The sequence below is a fragment of the Lates calcarifer genome, linkage group LG3, assembly GCF_001640805.2.
Source record: "Lates calcarifer isolate ASB-BC8 linkage group LG3, TLL_Latcal_v3, whole genome shotgun sequence".
Classification (NCBI taxonomy): Eukaryota; Metazoa; Chordata; class Actinopteri; family Centropomidae; genus Lates; species Lates calcarifer.
In genome coordinates, this window is record NC_066835.1 from 20,626,437 (window position 1) to 20,648,538 (window position 22,102).

The window sequence follows — 22,102 nt, forward strand, 5'->3', positions numbered from 1 at the left end:
TTTACTTTGGCATATCCTGGTTAAAAGTTTAATGATGTAGCAGTCTCTCTCTGTCATATTGATGTACAGGATGCCTCTTTTTCATCCTGTCTCTACCTGTTTGTCATTATTTATAACATGCATTTGATTTGCATTTCTATAAAATAAATAATGCTCATACTGACTTAGTTCTGTGTGAGCTCTGTGACAGCAGATAGCGTAAATGGGCACATGAGAAGTTGTAAAGTGCAACAGTCAATGGAATTAGATTTCCCCATGGGCCTATGATGTAAGATGACATGATAAACTATAATGACAGTGTGACAGTGACTTAGTCATTGTTAAATCCATCCTACAGTAAGACTAGACCGTTTTGGTTTTCCATGATGCCGGGAGTTTTTCCTGAATGAGTGAATAATTAGAGCTGAACACATTATTTTATATCGTTAGTGGATAGAAGCCTTATGTCCTCCTGAATCACTCAAATCATCATCCAACATTATCCAACATTTAGAATATGTTTGTCAGTCAGAACCACACTAAGGTTATTTTCTCATGATAACACTGTGTGACGCATCAATATTGTTACTCAGAATGTAATGATTTAGAAAGATTTTTAACATGTTTGTGGACACACAACAAATGCTCTCTCTCTGATGTAAACAAAAATTACAAAGACAGTCTTGCTCCCTGTCTTTCATTATTTACAAGGGTTCTCCAGTAAGTAGGGTCAACAGACTTACTGTGCAGTGAAAACGGCCTCAGAGTGAAATATTTACACTACTGCATCGGATGTCCATGCCTGCAGCTCGATGGAGAAAAAGCAGGGATGGTATGAGAATGTGTTTTTACAGAAACAGAGGTGAAAATAACCAACAAAGGTCAGCTGCAGCAGTTGTGGAAGCCTGCACTGGGAATCCATCAGTCAGTTCTGCCTAATTAAGTTGCTTTTGTAATGATGGCTGACTGCACACCTCTGGCAGTAATGATGGGTATCTCATTTTGGCATAAGCTGGTGGATAAGCATTTTCCATTACAGTATGTACAATGAGATCACCCATTGTACAGGTTATATGCTCAGACATGAAGGGAGGAATGCTCTACTGTACGCGACTCTTGAACGTTAGTCAACAAACAGGATAAAAAGAAAAGAAAGGAACATGGATTTTCTGCATAGACTTTCTTCCATGAAGCTGTTTCTATACTTGTTTGCTGCCTAATGTACAACAATGACAACAATGAGACACAGCATCTCTGCAGAATAATCACAAAGCAACATGCTTACAATAAGAGATGCTTCAACATTGTGGATGAAATGTTCTGAGGTAGAAATTGTTTCAATTTAGGAAACTAGTCAGCAGTGTTTTTGCCAGGCAAGGAATGACAGCTCCCCTCCTTCCACACACACTCAAACATACACACACTCACTCTCTTTTGCCATCTCCTCCCATCATGGCCGACGGCTGTAAGAGCCCTTTAATATCTGCCTGAATAATGCAGCGGTGTTTCACAAACCAGGAGTCAGCCCTCGCCTCATTCCAGGCCTCGCCGCCCGGTGCAGGCTGAGTGAGAGAGATATCAGGGATATTTCTTTTTCCCCTTCGCATTAATATCTCTTTTCTCCCCCTTTTCCTCACTGCCCTCCATTTCCTGTATCTCACTCCTCTCCCCCTGCTGCTTCACTCATTATATGGTGCACTTACTGTAGTTTATTACTCCAACGTGCCTCTTTCTTTCTGGCTCTTGGGCTCACTCCCTGCTACAAAAAGGCGTGAATGAAAATGTGGTCATGTGCACAGGCTCACTACTGCTCTGATTTCCTCTCTCAATCACCCTCTGTCCCGCCTCTCTCTCTCTCTGAGCAGCAGGATATCTTAACTATTTTCTGTCATATTTCAACCAAAGCTACAGTACATTTATTCTCATCTGTTTAGGTTAGCTCTCTTCATTCTCAAAATGAACAGTTTTCATCATCTTAATCCCTCTGCCCCATCTGTTTCCTCACTCTTAAGACTCCTCACAGACTGAAAAAATCTGGAATGGAGGGATGCTGAAATGGAATTAGCTGGAGAAAACAAGAGGAGAGAGGCTGGAGATTTGGAGAGGAGAAAAAGAAAGATGAGCGAGAGTGAGGAAGGCAGAGCGAGCATTACGTCAGACAGCCTTCTGCTGGTTCAAAGCAATGACATTAGTAAGTGATGTTTGGAAAAAAGCAGCCAATCTGGGAAGAGGGTGACAGTTATGGATTGTGTGTGTGTTTGCAGGCATGTGGGTCTGCAGAGAGGCTGTGTTTTGAGTATATAGAGTATATAGGCTCTGTGGCTGTGGATGTACTGTGTATTTTGGACTGTACTGCACCTGCTACAGGTCAGATAATCTGCCTTTAATGAAGCTTTTTTTTTGTCCATTTTCGATCCCTGAAAATCTGGCTCTCTTAAAACAAGTGACACTAAACCTACCTGTGGTAACTTGTTTGTTTTGACAGCTCACTTGTTGACGGACTGTGTGGAAATGTGATGTTTTCAGTGAAAACATTGAAATCGCCACTGGAACTCATGCCAATAGATGTCCTCTAGAAGTCCTGGGCAGGTAGACATCGGTCAGGTGTAGGCACTGGAACCATAGACTGTAGGTTGGAACATACAGTGGATGCTGATAAGGCTCAAGTATCATTTTTCTTAAAATAATCTGTCATCATCTGACACCTAACTGCATCGAATTAGAAAAGAGGATTATCCATCTTACTTGGATATATACTCTATATATTTTGCGGTGGAGTCTGTACCTTTTAACCAGCCACAACATTTAAACCATTTACCAGTTTTAATGGTTTGGCTGAATGGTGTATATACAGTATACTGTGTATATATTTATTGTGCATATATAATACTGTATATAAACAGCATTCAGCCAGTGTATGGGCAAGGGCAAGTGCTTTTTAGTAAGGAAAATGTGTGTGTTTCGGCACCTTGGCGTGCATTTGTGCAAGCCTGAGGGGAGAAGTGGGGAAGGGGGGGGTTAATTAAAGAGAGTGAATGAAATGAGGGAGTGTGTAACGGAGGGTAGTGAAGGCAAGAGGAAGGAAGGGTGGGTGTGTGTAGGTCGTGCTTTAGGAAGTGTGTGTGTGTGTGAGTGCATTTGGCGAGCTCAGTGACTTGAGGATGATACATTGACTAGTGCTGTTTACATCTCCTTACGTTCCTGTATGCCGAGTCAAGGCCTCGGTTGGCTCACTTCCTGGTCCATATTTCATTCACACGCTGAGATGGATGTACACACACACACACATACACACACACCATACACCATCCTGAAACACAAGCACGTATCTAAATGCACAACATCGCTGTAAATTACCTGTTAAGCTAGAAGACCATAGACACCAAAATTACCCAGGTGTCCCTGGTGGATGATTCACTCATACTGGTTTTTGAGTCATACTGTCACTTCCATTAAGCAGCGAAAGATGACTGACCTTTGGGTGAAAAATGGTTATTGGTCATTTCATCACATGCCCTGTACTTTTATAATAAAAAATAGTAGTGGCCCTTTCCCATGGCAGACATCTGGACTTGCCACGGGAGGAAAAGCACAGGTGGAGCTAATAACATTAACAATGGCTCAGTTCCACTGAAGTGTTCCGGTAAGTCATGACAGTGAGCAAGCATGCAACAGAACAGAGCTCTGAACTGGAAAATCTTAATGGACTGCAGCCTTGATTAATGTAATTTATGACACCTGTGCTTTTCCTGCTAAGATATATCAGAATGTCCTACTGTGAAAAGGGCACATTGAGTCAAAATACTCATATTGAGCATCATACCTACATCTGTGTGTACATGACTGAAAGGTAAACAGGAGTGTAATGAGCCTCCACTGTTGATTGCTTGTTGAGACAACTTACTGTTGTCTTGAACTGACTTTACGTAATGTGTTTTATCACCTGGTAGTGCAGCGTATTTTCTTTACTTCCTTATCCTGTGTCTTTCTTTGTAATTTATTGCATTAAGTGAAGCATGTGTTGTGTTGCAGTTTGAACCAAATGTTGTTCTTACACCTGTAGTTTGAATCCACTGGTGCAAAACAACAAAAACAAGAAAAAAGAAGATACATGGGAAGCTTTTAGTTTTAGTCTGTTGCCACATTAATTACAACTGGGTGAGATGTAAAGTCACATGGATGAACAGGTTACTCACCTGTTATCCTGCATTGTTGGTGCTACCAGGACAAATATGGTAAATCAAAATACAGTTAATGATTGACAGAATAACTTTTGTGGTATTTCTGCTTTGGGTAACTGAAGATTGAATCTAATTTGGGTCACAATCTTATCAAACACCCTCGTAAAGTCAGTGTTAGTTCTTTTCCACGGCAGTCACTTTGACTTGGAGAGGTAGGGGTCAGTCCAACTGAAGTATTCCACTTGACAGCCATGACAGTGTGACCGTGACCCAGAACGCACAATCCTGAAACCAAAGCAGCTGAATGGAACCCCGCCGGAATTTATTTGATTATTTACACCTCTGCTTTTCTTACTGTGACATGTCAAAATGTTTGCTGTGAAAAAGACGAACCAGAACTTCAACACAACAGAAGGAGGTTGAGGCGGTAAAGGAGCCACAGCTGCGGATTGTGTTGTCATGAAGGGATCAGCACAGTAATGGCGAGAAGTGTTGACTTATAAAGGTCGTTGTACACCTCTGTGAATATAAATGGATTTCACTTGTCAACTTGTAGCCAAGCAGCTGATGAATGAGCCACCGATGGTGATGATGCCAATCTGCTGATGCAAACGCTCCGCCTGAACTTATGCAGTGCTTCACTACTTTGATATATACTTAATGTCCAGATGTGAATACACAAATGAATACTGTGGGATACTGCATCTTATTAAACATTCTCAGCTGTAGAAATGTAAGTCGGCTCCAGTCACTGTGGACATGTACGCTGAAATTGCATTGTATTCAAAATGTATTCTTCTAGTGCAGGGCTGTGCATACTGTATGCACTACTGTATTTCCTAAAAGATACCCATGATTTCTCTCAGTCTCACTCTCACACAAACCTACACACACAGAGAGCAAAACCATTATTTGCAGAGTATCTGTAAAATAAAGGGACTTTAATCACCCCTCTGCTTATTATGAAGCCAGGAGTCATTTGCTGCAAATGTACAGAACAGGACGCACAGCAGGTTACTGCCTGTAATGACGGTCCGCAGGGTAGATGCTCCACACGCTGCTGATGGCTTTCTACATGTGACTGTGTGATGTGTGGGTGTAATTGCATGTTGTGTGTGTTTGTGTGTGTATTAGTGTGTGTCCACGTTCACGCTCTGTTTCACGCACTATGTTCATTTATCCATGTCTTTGATATGCTGATATGTATGCAGGCAGTGTATTTTTTGGGGATATAATGTGTGTGTGTGTGTGTGTGTGTGTGTATAGAAGCGTGTAGCTGCAGATTTATAGGCATGCCTCCATGCTCTCCAATGATGTGGGACTGAGCCATGAATCAGCTCAGCCTGTAATGAATTCTGATGGCCCACAGGAGAAGAAGAGGAGGAAGAGGGAAAGAAGGTGGAGGAAGAGGAGGAAGAGAAGGATGGAGGAAAAAGGAGGCATGGTAAAGGAGAGGAAAGTGAGGGGGGAAAGGGGAAAGGAGGCAGGAGTAGATGAGGAAAGAAAAAAGGGAAAGATGAGAGAAAGATGTTGGAAAAATTTAGGTTAGACAGAAAATGGGAGGAAGGAGAGGAAGGAAACAGAGGGAGAGAAATGAGGGGAGGAAGGAAGCACATTGTTGAGCTGTGTGGGTTCATTGATTGATCATGAAAAGCACAATTTAGTCCTCACACCCAGGGTTCTTAAAAGGAAAATACCACAGTTTAAAACAGTTTCAAACTGCACTGAAATTTCTTGCTGTTAGAGATTGTTGCTCGGCTTAAAGGGCAACTTTGCTGATTTTCAACCGGCTTTGTATCATCACTCTGTAAGTAGTATACGTTTATGAAGAATCTCTACATATCCTCGATGTTTTCTGTACCTAGAGCACCCAGCCAAGTCCAGTATTTCAAGCACCTTGTGAAAAATGAGTTGAGCCAAATTTAAGAGGCTACAGTGGTAATTTCAAAGTATCACATATATCCACATTTAGATAAAGATAAGTATTGGATCAGACTTGGTTTTGGGAGATACCTGGTATTTAAAGGACCTGGATTGGGATCTAGGCCAAAAACACCTGGTCAGGTCATCCATATTTTCCATTCTCTATTTCCCTAACTTTAACCAGAGTGTGATTGTCACCTAAACCTAACCACACACGAGACTCAGTGGCCTGCCCTTTGTACGCCCACCATCAAATACAACCCTCCTCCTGTGACTAACTTGAAGTAGATGATAATAATAATATAGCACTTCTACTAAAACTACCTCAGTATTTTCTGAGAGACAGGGTTGTGTCATGATGAAGAGCATGATTGTGATAAAAACACCTCAGGAATCCCTCCAACAACAGCTCCAAATTTCTAAAGATCAACCAAGAAATGTAACAAAATAAAAAGCTGTCCTTTACTTCTGCTATAGCATGAACTATCCTTTAAAATCCATCATGACTAGTCCAAGACATGTAGGCAGAACACTGTAAATCTAATTTATATTGCTGCAGCTCTATAGTCCTAGCATGAGAGCAGCAAGTTCCATAAAAAATATTAAAGAAGAAAAACCTACAGTAACATGAAACTCCTGGGTGCCATAAGTAGATGTAATTAGTACGCAGGGGAGCGGCCACGCTCGCTCTGCCCTCAGAGCAGGAGGCTCAAAGCTCCTGAGGACGTGTACTGTACTCAGCTTTGTGGGTAAGCTGACCTAAATTGATGTTGATTGATCGTAGCGTAGACTCCCGACCGCTGCCTCCACCACCCCTTCCCCATCTACCCTCCTTCTAAAGGAATATCTCTGCTGCTTCTTTTCTACATATCTTTATCCCACTTCTCTTTGTCTTGGACCGTTTTGTGTCCTCTCTAGTTTCGTTTTCAACCTGGTTTCTTATTTTTCCTTCTCTTGGTCCCTCTCTTTCCTTTTCCCCTACATCTATAAACCTTGTCTTTTTTGCATTACTGTTAATGGTGGCTGTTATTTCTTTTTACCCTCACAAATCACACCATCCGCATGCACACCCTTGCATAAGCATGCACACACTGCATCCCATTCAGGGCCAACAACCTTGAAAACAAGCACACGTGCACCTGTAAAGCTGTGTTTGAGAGCAGCTGTTATGTTGTTTACACAGTGGATTTAAAGTGCTGTCTGTGGTTTGACAGTTTCTACAAAGGATTTGGTATTTGCTTTCACAGTTGCAGATGTTTCAAATGCTCCAGGTCTGGTGCATCCCCCTGTGTCTCAGGCAGTAGAATACTGATTGATGATCAATCATGCATTAGCAGCCTTCACACAAGCACAGAAAAAAATCCATCTCACCAGCTACGCAACGTGCTAAACTCACAATATGCTCCAGCATCTACCCCGTGAGCAGCCGATTTGACTGTGTTTCTTCTTCTAATCCCTCTGGAGGGTGTTTGTGTAGGATGCATTTTGTTTTTCCAACAACAGTTTAATTCGCATGCAGGTTTTGACTCATTCATTGCCACCACAGCTGTTCATTTCAGATTATTCATGCTGGTTTTGATTAAAGCCCATTAAACATCCAGTACATGAGCCCATACTCACAGTCACACTAATATTGAATTTATAAAACTCTATTTTTAAAAAAACAAACAAACTGTTTCTGATACTTTTTATGGCTGGCATTTCAGCCAATAATCACACCACCATTTAAAACAGCAACATTTTACAGCAAATTTAGCCATTGAGCATTGGCAAACATCTTGACAGTGCCAGAGTCCAAAACAGAGGAAGCCATCATAACCTGTTAGCTGTGTTTCACCATCCCCTGTTACATAACATATATAAACTGTTTCTCAACAGACTGTACAGTCGTTATTGTCATGTTACTGACCAAGCAAACTGTGTTCCTGGTTGGCTAGTGTGTTAATGGTTAGCTTACCAACTAGCTCTGTGAGTAGGCATTACGTGAAAATACCACCTATTTTGTTAAGATGCTTGGATGAACTACTTTGTACCACTTTTTGATGGGACCTGACCTGTGCTATTCGCTGTATCTGCATTTGGTAACGGTCTCTTTATATAGTTACCATTGTCAGTGACGGAGTCTGCTTTCCCCACACGTGATTAAAATTGTATATCCACTCACAAGAAATTGAAAAGATGCCTCTGTGTATTGAGCATGAGCTCGGTATTTGAAAGAGAAACAGTAGCTACTGTTGTCAACTGTCTTACTTAGTTTTCTTTAGTAAAACATGACTTTGTTTACAGATTCACCAGTTGACTTTCTTGAGATGTGTTTGCCGTCCCCAGTGGTTGATACTTATACTTGCTGTTACCATCAGTAACCACGTGTCACTAAATCAACCAAACTGTCACCAAGTTACCAAGTTCGTTTGTAGACTTTCACAATTTCTTTTTTCCATTATGATGTATTTCTTTAGGTAGTTATGTCTGGCAAGTGCACAATGTATCAGAACATATAAAGGCTCATGTTTCTGCAGCCTCTCTTTGGATAGAAGATAAACATCTATAAAGTAATTTTTTAGAAAATGATGCATGCATGTGTTGTTAGGGTCAGTAGTAAATTACCTCCATTTTCCCTACCCACAACTTGTCAAATAAGAAATACTCTGCCGCCTAGTTTCTGTCTGACGACAGGCTTGTGGCTGAGGAAATCATCTCTGCTAAATGAATAAGCTGCTAAAAGGGAGGAAGTCTTTTCAGTAGTTCTTCTCACTACAAAAACAGATACAAACACTCTGTGGCATACATGTTAACTTTAATCGATGCAGAGAAGATAATCTTGTCCTCGGAAGAGATAAGACATAAAGCAAGATGTGATTTTAATGATACTGATGGGAAAATGGGTCACTGCAGCAACAAAGAGCAAGCAATTTTCAAGAAAATATAACAACTAGAACATATTGAAGATTGGAAAAAAAAGAAACCTTTATCGTCATTAATCAAATTGACAACATCAGCCAAATATACTTTTTAATTGTAAAGATTTCTTTTCTTATATGACCTGTATTTGTGGAACACATCAGTTTCCTTTAACGTATAAGACAACCTTACATCGTAAAAAAGCCTAAAAGGGCGAATAAACTGAGCACAGCTGACCTTGCTCCATCCATGATCGTCTCTTCACTTATAACCCAAGTATGTGATCTAAAAGGCCTTTTAACATCAAGCAAACAAACGTTTAAATAATATTTGGACAGTCTAGGTTGCAGCATTTACTGTTTCCTCTAAAAAGACATCCAACCACTGAGACCGTGCCAGTGCCTTGCCAGCTGTCTGGCTTTGCTGTTTGGCAGCCTGCGGTCCTCAGACTGCTTCACATTCTCTATGTATCCAAGGCTGATGAGTGTCAACAGCTTGAGCCTGCACAGATAGTACAGCCAAGGCCAACAACATGACTAATGGCTGGTATTAAGGCTACGTATCATAACAGGTATGATTCACATGCAGGCTCTCTGAGCACCCCTCAGCCTTCATTACATTTTCGTCCAGAATGACTTGGTGATGATGACGCGGTGGACACACAAATGAGTGGTACGAATTTTATTCTCCTTACAGAAATGTATTATCATCATATTTAGTTATACCATTCCTTCTTTTTCTTTTGGTAAGTTCATGATTTTGTCATAGTGCCATATAGCACTCAAAATAACCTCTCATTTTTAATGTTTTGAGTCAGCTTTGTGTTTCAAAGCATTAACAAGTCAAGCATTTCCATCAAGAGTCAGCTAGGAATTTGGGGAACCCACTGAGTGTCATGACAAAATCATGGAGTGTGCCTCTAAGTGCAGTGAACCCTTTACACTGTAATACTGTAACACAATTCAACCAAACCTTGAAATATCTGTAAGATATTTCTAATCATTTAACATGCTACATATTCCATGTTGCTGTAATATGTTGGGAAGACTTTCCACACAGATTTGTAACCTGCTGCAGGAATTTGCTCCTATTCAATCAGTTGAGCATTAGTGACGTCCAACTCTGAAGTAGGGTGATAAGATCTGGCTCATGAAGAGATGTGCTGAATAGTGCAGTACAATACTTGGTCCTGGACAGTCCAAAACGTACCTCTTCAAAGAGTCTGCCTGAGGTTCACCAAGCTGATGAGGAGTTCAGCATCCTCATAGTGAGCAGTGAAGAAATCCATCCATCGATCCATGCTCCGCAGCATCAGTAAACTTACCATTAAAGCAGTTATGGGAATTGCTGCAGGCCATCTCTCATTTTGATCTTCTGTATTCCAACAAGCAAGTAAATATCTCAGTTGTACCTTTGCATTGCATCAAGCCTCAGCCAGAAGCCTAAAACTGCTCACACCTTTTGGAAATTGAAAGTTTTTGAGACGTGCAAGTTCTCTGCCCGCAGAGCGAAGGCGTGTACTTTAGTTTCATTGACCCATTTATGAAGTTTTGAAATGCAAATCCACATGGAGGAAGTCACTGTGATGCTGGACTGTAGTATTTGAAAATGGCCACAGAGGAGGAATGTCCTGTACTGTATGCTTTTATAGACTGCAGTCTCTCACCGCACTAGAGGAGCTTTGACATTCTTTAAATAGGTCAAGACTATAAAGATGGAAATTACTATTTCTTCCTTTTTCTAATGCGCTGGTTCAGTTGTTTACAAAGGAAATTACGTCTTTGGTAGTTGCTTGTTTTGCAGCTTTTTTCATTCCGCAACTCTGAAACAGAGTAACACACTAGCAGAAGACCATGTGGAGTAGAGGAGTTTTATATGCTTCATCCTCACATTACTCTGTGAAAAGATTTTTGTTGGTGGAGTGACCTTTAAAGAAATGTATGACTTTCCTGATGCTAGTGTGTCACTGAGGTCTGGAGCAAGTTTCAGTTTGCTGTCAGTTGCTTAGCAGTGTATCACAAGATGGAAAGGTAGAGTTGCTGGATGTCTCTTATGCCATGTTTTGTGCTAATCACTTCTGTTCCATCAGAACACAATGAAATCTTCACAGAAAATTGTGATAAAAGACTCTGCAGCCTTTGAATGCTGTATATCCTCAGCTGAGCTGCATTTAAAGGTTAGATTTTCACCTTCTACATATTTTACATTAACAATGAGCCTTGACTCACTCCTGCTTCTGTTATTTCATCCATTTGAGAACAGCTCATGGCTCTCTCTGAAGCTGTAATTTATTTCCATGATCCCCTACAATTCTGCCTTCTCAATCACTGACAGTATTGCATAAAAGTCGGGTTTTACTTTAGTGTCAGATATCCCAATTTCTCTCTCAGCGGTAGCTTCAATACCCCAGAACGCTGTCTTGCTCTTATTGTATTATCATCATTGTGTTGCCCCAAATTTTAACCTAAAGCTGAAAACAGCAAAGAAGTCTCATACGTTTTCTGGATGTTGCTGAATACTGTTCTAGAAAACTGATGAAATCACTAACTGATATGAGGTTATTTGAGGGTAGAGTAGGTACATGCAGAAAGGAAATTACAGCACTAATTAATTTCCTGAATGTATTGAACATAAACAGCTGTTCTGGGGTGGATATTTCTGTTAAAGATACAACTGGGACTATTCTGCTCTCACTTCAAAATTTGTTCTCATAGATAATTTAGCAAATATTACTCAATGAATATTGTCAAGTTTTTTTTAAACACTGAGACTGCTACATTAACATTTGGTTGTCTATTTGCCATTTTTCCATTGTTCTGGTTCTCTGTTCTTGGTATATTAAGCAATCTCTGTCAAAGTTGAGTGGTTTGTGTTGATTGTGCAAAAGGCTTCTGAATTAGACGCCTTCACACAGTGAAAAAAAATAGAGACAATAACAGATTCAGAGACAATGCATTGTTTCTTCCATGGAACTTCTCTGGGACCGCTAATGAAACTGCTTTTCAGCTTAAAGATCTTGCATGTAAATATTGTATTTGGATAATGTTAGTTATTAATGGGTACTAGTGTGGTCTACTGAATCTTCTGTGACACATAATGTGAACTGACATCAGTCCATCTTTATATAAGCTTTGAGCTGGCAAATCAATTTGACAAATTGTGCGTTTGGGTAAAGTAAATCCCACTCATCATGTCACTACAGAGGGCCTGTGAGTTCACTAAATGGTAGCTGATGAGACAAAATCTCAGATGGAGCAGAGCGCTGAAGTCATGCTTGCATCAGCTGTTTTCATTCATGCTTTACAATCACTGGTTCATTCACTCGCTGTGTAGCTTAGCTGACTAGTAACATCCATTCACATACAGTACATGCAGATATACAGCTGATATGTTCGTGCCAACAGCTTTTGGCACCCCAGCTCCCTCCAGCACCCCAACCTCCTCCTTCTGTGTCCTTTTAAGATTTTGATATTGTTGATTTACATAAGATTTAATCTTCACATATTTGTTTGTCCACAGGAAATTAGCTTTCCCAGCAGAACCCCTCAAAAAGAATTGTATAACCATTTGCTGTAAATGCTCAGTTCCTTGACTTAAGTGTTTCTGATTCTTTGGTCACAGAGTTGGTGTTTGAACTACATACATCACTGTTTTAAGGTAACAACCTATTAAAACATACAGAACTTTTAGCTTTAACATATACTAAATACTGCATATAATATTCATGATATTGTCTGCTCCATCAATCCCTAAATTTATGTTTGATATTGACATCAGTTTGATATCAGGTGAACTTAAATATATCTCTAGACTCAGGTCATCTGTATTGGTTTTTACTCCTGATGACTTTAATCATCAGGATAGGGAAACTGCAGTGTGTAAGTCAGCCTGTTAGTCCTCTCTCTGCTCCCAGTCTAACAGTGGATGAGTAGTACAGGGCTTTAGTGCCTTGATCAGGGACACTTAAATAAAACAGTGTTGGAGGGCCTGCAGGACAGTGTCCGTTTCCTCTTCCAGCTTTGTGCATGTGCACATTTCAGTGTAGTTGAACAAAACACACACACAGTTATTAAACTACTAACATTTAATCTGTGTGAAAAAAACACTTTCTTCACTCCCTCAGCCTCTGTTGTGATGCCCTCAAGCAAGATGCTTAACCCTGAACCGCTAACAGTCAGAAGATGGTTTGTAAGTGCTGGGCAGCTCACAGATGTGTGGATGTGTGTAAACCTTTAGGCTACTGCAGCTGGTGAAAACATAAATATGTTCCTAGTCAGTAACTTACAACAATAAAGAGTAACTTACTCATTAGCTGGAAATCTTGTTTTTGCTGACCTGTAGTTGTGTCCAGCTTGGCGTTAAGTCACTCTTAAAGTTTAGAGATGTTGTTTTAATTATTGTATTTATTAAACATTTTTAATAACTTAAATCTTAAGACTGATATTTTTTCACTCCACATCCCAGAGATAACCTACAAATCAAACTACACCAAGCAGTACTGGTGGTTCTGTGGCACATGCTCCTAGAAAAAGCTCCCAGAAAAGATTTCGTCATCTGCATGTACGTTGATTTAATTTGTTCATATTGCAGCAACTGATGGTATAGTTGCAAAATAAACATATTTATTTGAAAAGATGATGATTATTAGTTCCAATAAGAGTTAAATACCACAAACATTTTTTCATATATTGCAATTATCCAGAGTAATTAGTGTTATGTTACTGTATGTTAACATGACACCTCTGTGTCGTTAAGGTAAAGGCAGCTGTGGAGGGGATTCATTGCTAAACTTTCTTCATTTCCTGAACATTTTAAGCTCATTTGGAACATTTTTACTTTGGCCATCATGTCAAATTGTGCACAAATTGCTTTCCATTGCCAGGACTCATTATATATACTGTAGCATGCAGCAGAGTCTCATTGTTCAGATTCAGATGCACTGCATGTCCATTTTTGCACACACAAATACATACATGCATGCTCTGTATTCCTTCCTTACACCCGCTCCTCTTTCGTTTTCACTCTCATACATATGCAAGTCTCATTTTGTACTCTTCTCCCTTACAAACAAACACTGCATCTGTCCTCCCACTGCAGTTTAATCTGCACTTCTCTATCTAATCCTCCCTCTGTCCCTTAGTTCATCTTCTTTCCCTTTAACACCTGCAGGTCCCTCTCTGCTTCCTTATTCTGCTTGTACTCACAATTTATTCTCCGTGATCCTGCTCTTGCCTGTTCCTCTGGGCCCATCCACACGCTGGCATGCTCTGACTTAGACCTCAGTCTGTGCTGGAATGTGGAAAAAATGCATTTGGTAGAAATGAAATCCACTCTTCTGAACTTTCTGTCTCTGAGGAAATGACCTGACCCGGATACTATGCTCTTCCCTTCTGCTGACTTTTTCAGCCAGAGACCTTTGCTGTTTTTGAATTCCATGCTACACTCTATTAGTCCGTTGTACTGTTATACAGTATGTACTAATTTTTCTATTTTTGTGTAGCTAGTATACTGTACTAGAAATTGGAGAATGGACAAAACTAAATCTGACTGAATAGTGTACAAGTGTACATTAATTGGACATAGTGCCTTGGAAACAAACGTAGTTTAATTTTGTTAGCTTGCAGGTGCTTATTAGAGCTGGAATAAAAGCTGCCACAATGCTCAGTGAAAAACTTCCGGCCCAAATTGTTTGTACAATATCATCAATGTGTTTAAAGTACTAATCCGCAAGATCCTCGTTTTGATTTAGGCGTCGTATTTGGTGATAAACACTAATCACTCTGGAGTTTTTGAACTGCACTTTGAAAAATCCTTATCTGTTAACTTTTATTGTTTTCCTGTTTAATCCTAAATGTCAGCAGGTTTTCATTATTAGGAATGTAAACAGCGTTAAGAGTGTGCAGCCTCCGCTTGGATGAAATCCTTTTTGTGTTGGATTTACAGGATGTCTGAGCAGGGGCAATAAATACAAGGATGAGAACGTGTAGTGTGTGTCATTTATTTACATTGTTTACTGGAGAATAAGTGCTTCATAACGGCAACATAAATCAACCGTCCCACTTGAGATAACTCTTGAAAGAGAAAAAGAAGTGACTGTTTGAAACTCTACGTATGGTTAGAGAAGACTTATGACAGCAGTATAATGACACAGTTTCTTTTCTGTCTCCTCTCCAGCTTCTCCACTCCTCATCAGGTGAAGCACTGTGAGCCACCGACTCTCCCCCCACCTCTCCTCCCTCCCTCCTCCCCTCACAGACATCACCCACTGTCCCCAAATCCCTAAACCCCACCTGGCCTTACCTGTCAAACCCCATCGGGCAGCTGCCACTGGCCCTCTTTTTACCCCATGGTGGCCCCAAGGCCCGCCCTCTCACTGCTATTGGCTGTCCTGGCCTGCACGGGGCCCGCACGCCCCTCGCCCCCCCTGCTGCTCCGGCCCCGGGAGAGAGAGAGGGACTCGGGTGGTGTCAACATCGCCGTGGTCCACTCGGGCTCCTCCCTGCTCCCGGAGACGGCGGTGGTGGGAGGTGCGGGGGTCGGTGAGCCGGGGCCGGGGCTGGGGCCTGGTCTGGGAAACGGTCCAGGAGGAGGTGGTGGAGGAGGAGGAGGAGGAGGAGGAGGAGGAGGTGGAGGAGGAGGAGGAAGGGGAGTAACAGATACAGCTTCGTTGGCAGGAGCGGCTGCAATGGCCTCATTTTCCTCCTCCTCGTCATCCCTGTCGCTGGCGGCGCTCGTGGGGGAGACGGTGATGACACCGTCAGGTCAGGCCAACGTCATCTACCTGGCTGTGAATGAGAGCAGCCCGGGCAGCCTGCTGCTGCAGCTGTGTGAGCTGCTGGCCACCACACCACTGCAGGTAGACACACAGTACATACATTACCCACATGACACTTAGGAGCATTACTTTCAAGAGAGTTTAGACAACGTTTTACAGATGTTCTGTGACAATATATAATTTCCAAAACGTGTATCCAAATGGCTGAAAAAGTAATATTCCATTAACAGCAGCAAACACCATGCCATAGTGTTGTATCATTTGATTTCCATAACAGAAGTCACAGAAGAAATAGTTCAGGTAAACAACAGTTAAAAAACAATTTAGTAATTTGTGCCAGTAGTTGTGTGTTCCCAGAATGCTTCAGTTGTTCCCATAAGTTCCCACAAAATTCACTTTCAAAAACCTTTAAATACGAGCTATCACACAAAAATCTCTCAGAAAGTTCTGCACATAGCAGAGTCCATAACACAACATTACCATATTGACACCCCAAGATGTTGTTGAAAATTTAATGAGAATCTATCAGACCTTTAACATGTTGTTCTTGATTGGTTTCGTTGTTTGTTCCTTTGTTCATTTAGTTGTGTTTTACAGAAATCACAAACTCTCTGTTCAGTCTTTCATGTTCATTGTGGAGTTTGTTCATTTAATCATTCATTCACTCATTCATTCATAGTATGACACTTGCGATGGGAGCAGATCTGAGTTTGCAACCTCATCACTGAGAGCTGCTTGTGATCATACTGACGGAGGTAATAAAGCACACTATTCATTCATTGACTCATTCATTCATCTGAAGAAATATACATTATATGTGTATCTGTTTATCTAATCTGTGTCGAGCTGTCTGTCTCTTGATTTATTTTCATGTCAGAACAGTGGAAGGGTCTTGTTATAAATGTCTTAGATCAAATGTGGTATTAACTCTTTTAAGTAACACTTGCTATCTTATTTCCAGGTCCTATCTGTAGACTATTTGCATATCAAATGCTTCCCTGTGAGAATTGAGCCGTCAGCTACACTTAGCTTCAATTTGCTTCCCTGAATCTCTACACGAAAACAAGCGTTAAGTCATCAAGCCAGCCTCAAATCACTACAGCTCCTCCTCGTGTCATTACAGAAAGTAATGGCGATTGCCAGAACTTCATGCATTTATCCTGAATTCATTAACGATGTTGACAGTTCTTTATTGAAAGGTAATCACAAAGAAAAAAAAAACCTGCTTACCAGGACATTTGTGCAAAACATGGCTTTTTTGCAGCAGTAGTTCTGCATGTATGCAACAGCCACACCTGTTAGTAAGCCCTGTAGGAGCTGAGGTGGCCCATAAGCCTGGGGCTTATCTGTTGTTTCTGTGGTGCGAAGCAGCTTAAGCTGCACAGGTACAACACACACTTTTCTCCTGACAGGATGCCAGTCCACTGCAGAGACTTATTCTGATTTTATCTCTGTGAACATTGATTGCCAAGCAGAGCAGTAAAGCAGTGCCATTTTTAAAAGCCTCCAGCAGTTGTTTCATTACTTCATTAAACCTCCAAAATGCTTTGGAAATATTTGGTTTCTTCAGCAGTGGAGATATTTGTTTGCAGGGTAAGAAAGCAGGGCCTTTACTAGAATACGAGTGGTTATCTTGCTTACTGTGAACAGCATATGAACGTACTCCATGTTCCAATATATTGTGCTCACTTGTTCAGCCTTTAATTTATTCTCAGGGTTTGGTGCATAAGAATAAAAGAAACGGCAGCTTTGATGAATAAAAGTCTGAGGAGAAGCTTATGAAATTGCGTCTCAATGAGGCTGATGTAATACCTTTTGTCTGATGTGCTTTGTTTCATTGTGCAACCTTTGTTCTACTTCCAGGGTTTGGTGTTTGAGGAGGAGAGACCGCCCCCGCCGAACCGCGCCCCTCTTGCCCCCATGCTTGAGTTTGTCTCCGCCCAGACGGGGGTTCCTGTGGTTGCCGTTGGGGGAGGAGCCAGCCTGGGACGAGAGCCACAGGTAAAAATGAGTTACTTAACATTGCATCATCAACCCTTTTAATTTAATTTGGGCTAAAGCAAAGGCTGTCTGTGGCCTAGATGAGGAAACACAGACTGTGAAAAGGGACTAAGGAATGACCTGTTGACCTCTACAGATCTGATTTCTGGCAGTGGAGTTAGGTTAAAAGTTTAGAGTTAAGTTATGGCTAAAGCTGCTAGCCATGATGAGATATACTGGCATAAATTAGATCACTGTCAAAACAGGATATTGGTCCCCTTTACTTTTGTTGAAGTGGGTGGAGATTGGTGTCCTGCAGTTTATCAGTAGAGGGCAACTGTTTCTTAAAGGACTGCTCCTTTATGAAAATTACATTATTAACTTGGCAAGTTAGTTTTTAATTCATACTTAATATTTAGTTTGATTTATGAATAATTAAGCATTCATTTTTCAAACAAGACATAGACTGTCCTATGTGGAGTAATACATTGCCTTCAAGAATGAATCATCATTAATTGACTGTGAGTAATATGGATGGTACTATGTATGTGCAATCTGTAAAAGAGAGCTGTATCTCGTAGTTCTGGTACCAGAAAATGAGTGATTATCTGTAATTGTGTCCCTTGTAGGATGTAGTCATCGTCTAAACTCTAAACATTTCAGAAAACATGCTGCTCTGACCTCATCATCAAGCAGTAATGAAGAAGAGGAAAATTAAATTTAGTCAGAATTGCTCTAGTTCTGTCAGTGCTGCTAAACTCATCAGCACCAGAATTGGTTCTTTTTACCGAGAAAAGGAAATGTGCTCGTAAATTTGACATTTTTAGTGCAGACTGTGAGAGTATCCAGCCTACTGCAGATCATCAGCTGAGACAAGGTGCATTAGTAATTTGAATCAATGTATGTTTACATTTTATTAGCATTAGTGTTAATGTTTTGATCATTTTTGTTTTTTGGCTGGACCAAAACCAAAGTTTCTGTGTCAAAATTCATGATCCAGTTGATCACACCTGCTGTCTTACCTTATTTTAAGTGATGCTTACTTGCTCATTGTTCACTCACTAAATTAATGGGTGTCATCTCTCCAAATGGCTAATTTGTGTGCGACAAAAGGTAATGTTTTGCTGAGGGACATTAGTCATAAGTAGATCACAGCGAACAAAGCAGTTTAGCCTGACAGGTGTGATATTTAATAAGTTGGCCAATTAGTTTAAAGTGGATCTTCTTGACAGTACGATGTGGTTATTATAATATTACATGACTGTGACTTCAGATACGGTAACAGTTGATGTAACACACTCAGCTTGGCACTGAGCTGTCAGCACCAGAACGTATCATTATCCAAAGCAGCTGTGTTTATGGTGGGAGGTGAGTTCACTTTGAAGTCGCACAAGGTGCAGAACTACTTTTTCACTTGTTAGACTCAGTGAAGTCCCTTTGATTACATTTGTACAACTTTTTGTGTTTCTTCCTCTATATTTAAATGGTAATGTTAAAGTTTTAGTGAGCATAACATATTATATACCTTTAATATTCTAATACATAGACTCACTAAGCTTTTAAAATGTTGCCCTTAAATGTCAGGTACCACATTCAGAGGACGAGCTGAAACTGGGGCAGGACGGGATGTCATGGGATTAATAGGACGTATGGTTAATTTAAAAACTGATTATTAAAAGTTAGTTAGTAGTTCAGTTATGATGGCAGTTATGTTCTTGGAAAGCTACCTAATTGTCTTATATAAAAAGCTGCAGGTTAGTGTGTATATGGAGAGATATTTGGGTTAACTAGTAGATAATTTATTATAAACAGAATGCTAGCAGAGCACAAGGGTTTACTCTATCTCTTGCCCTTTCCACTGTGATTGAGTCAGTTGTTACTTAGCTAGGGTTCTTTCACCCTGCCCACTGGGCAATTTTGCCTCCAGAGTAAGCTCTGCATTTGAGAAATATTTGAATAACTAAACTCTAATCAGTTCTTAATTGCCTTTGGGAAACTGAGTCATGCATGTTTCCTGATACATGCCAAGAATCAGTCAACCTTGTGTCAACAGTGCTTCTAAAACTGTGACTTGGGACACAACATCACTCATTCATTATTTCTTCTGAGTGCTCACATGACAAGAGTGCTAGTAGAGTATATTTTATTTTAGCTCCAGCTTCCAATGGGACACTAAAATTTAGTTTTATGTGTCATGCTACACCACCACCTCACACTCCCAGCCTGTTCCCTGCATGCTCCATTCTCAGCTGGGTTAAGAAAAGCAGACAAGCTCACATCACAACTCAGGCTGCTGCTGGTTTGATATTTGACCTAGTTCAGTGCAGCACAACCTGAGGTGAGCCCTGTCGACATGGGGCGGTGGTGTGATATTCCCTGAAGCTTCCTCTTTGATCATCTACATGTACACACAGATGCAGAGTCTTGATTAATTTAGGTACATGCTTGCTGCCTTTTTGTTTTATGCTCATAAAGAGATAAATAATTAATTGTTAATATACGCATCTTAAAACTTTGGACAATGTCACCGTCATGATAAAAGCTTTGCTTTATTTTAGTGTTTAATCTCACATTTATTCCACCTCTCAACCTTGATGGATTTTTCCATCCTGATCCTTTGTTCTAGTTTTAAGAAAAATACAATAGAAGAAAAGCCAATAGAAATGAAGTCCTCATTCAGCCAGTGAGCAGCTCATCTATCCAGATTAAATGTGACTGGAGCAGCAGGGAGGGAGGATATCATTGTTTCTTTCATTGATACTGAAAGCCTTATTCACATGCCAAGGACTTTTTTGACAGACAGACTGTGTTATTCCTCTGAGTGTTGGGAGGCAAAGAAAAGAGCTGAACTGGATGAGAGCAGCAAGAACTAGCTACTGTAAGGATACACTCACACACACATAAATCTGTTATTGTGGTGCTGGTCAGTGTAAAGAATATAAAGATGTGTGGATTGATGCTGTTAATGCGTATGGCTCCAGCAGGGGCATCACATGCCATCACATGCCTTTTGGGATACTCCTGACAGGCAGTCACACCCTGCATGCCTGCAAGGTGAGGAAACAGCCAAAGGCGTCCATGGACTACTTTCTGTAGCCTTACAAGTTTGTCTGCCTGTTGTAGAGATAGAAGGTGAAGTACATATAACTGTCCTTGGAAAATATTAAGACTCTGTACCATGGATGTATTATAAGAACTCTATAATAGTACATCCATGCTCTGTACAGTGAAGGGAAAAATGCAGTAAAGCTTGTTAGTCAACCTGTTGTGATTTTAGTTGGTCAAACTGTTAAACATGGCAAAGGTTTCCAAATGCAAAAATGACAATAAAAGAAACAAAGACCTGAAGCAGGCAACCTTGAGATTATATACCATGGAGGGGCAGGATTAGAGTCCGTGTGGGTGGGTGGGAACTAGATCTTGTTGCCCAGTTGCAGATGGGAAGAACTTAATCAGATTTTTGAAACTACATTATCCCTTCAATATGAATGACATTTTGATTATTGTATGTCCTCAAATTCTTCAATGTTTGGGTCTGTTAACCAGCAAAAGAAAGTCTGTTTGGAAAAAATATCAATATTATAATTGAGAGACAATCACTGTGTAGCTAAGTAGTTTGTAGTAATACCTCACATAGCCCGGTAGTGCTAACTAGCTAAGAGATTAGCGGTAGTGCTAACTGGGCTACGTCTGTTTGGTGCGTCCATCGACGTGTGTCGTGCGTCCTGCGTCCACGACGGTTCCCCTACCCAACCGCCGTTAAAATGATGTTTCCTCGAGCAACCCACTCTGTTGTTAGGGTTACGGGTTATGGTTTGGCTAGCTGTAGCAGAGATAACTGGTTGGGGTTAGGTTCAGGTGACAGTTCAGACTTAGCGAAATGAAATATCGAGGAAATGTAGGAAAACTCATCCCTCCTGTTAAAGGTAATTCACCGCGTACAAAGTACTATAAACTTGCGAGCAAATGTTTGCTAAAGATCTTTGCAAAGTTGACACAAGCTAGCTACTGGCTAGTTAAGAGAAGACTTAAAACGTATTTTATTTACTGTCTAACTTCATATTCAAAGGCTGTTAGTCGTGAGAACTGGTCATTGGGTTGAATTCATTTATATCTGTGAAAATGCTTTATTTTTTGTTCATATTTTGCATTTATTAAGAGGTACAGACCAAGTTGTGATGAGAGCCATGTGTTGGCAGATTATTACCCTCTGTTTAATGGGAGTGTGTCTAAGTGTTGTGCTGGATCATTCCATTACTGAATTAGTGATGTTTTATTGTTACTGTTATTTTCATAGCTCTGACAGTGAAACTGAGTAAAGCAGCTGCTGAAAACTTGAAATGTGGCATAGGTCCAACAAGGC

At 40.6% G+C, this 22,102-nt stretch overlaps 1 protein-coding gene across 4 annotated transcripts in view; it reads left to right on the top strand.

Annotated features, from left to right (window-relative positions):
- grin2da (glutamate receptor, ionotropic, N-methyl D-aspartate 2D, a) overlaps positions 1 to 22,102 on the top strand; it is a 179,067-nt gene that overhangs the window by 53,954 nt on the left and 103,011 nt on the right. For 2 of the 4 annotated variants that reach the window (XM_051068899.1, XM_051068901.1), the window contains 2 exons: positions 15,159 to 15,840; positions 17,623 to 17,760. In XM_051068899.1, the coding sequence (XP_050924856.1) occupies positions 15,331 to 15,840; positions 17,623 to 17,760 (648 nt within the window). In that variant the 5' untranslated portion in view covers positions 15,159 to 15,330. Of the gene's footprint in view, positions 1 to 15,158; positions 15,841 to 16,438; positions 16,515 to 17,622; positions 17,761 to 21,513; positions 21,666 to 22,102 lie in introns of those variants that run through there. The other 2 variants (XM_051068905.1, XM_051068908.1) reach the window with 2 other exon arrangements.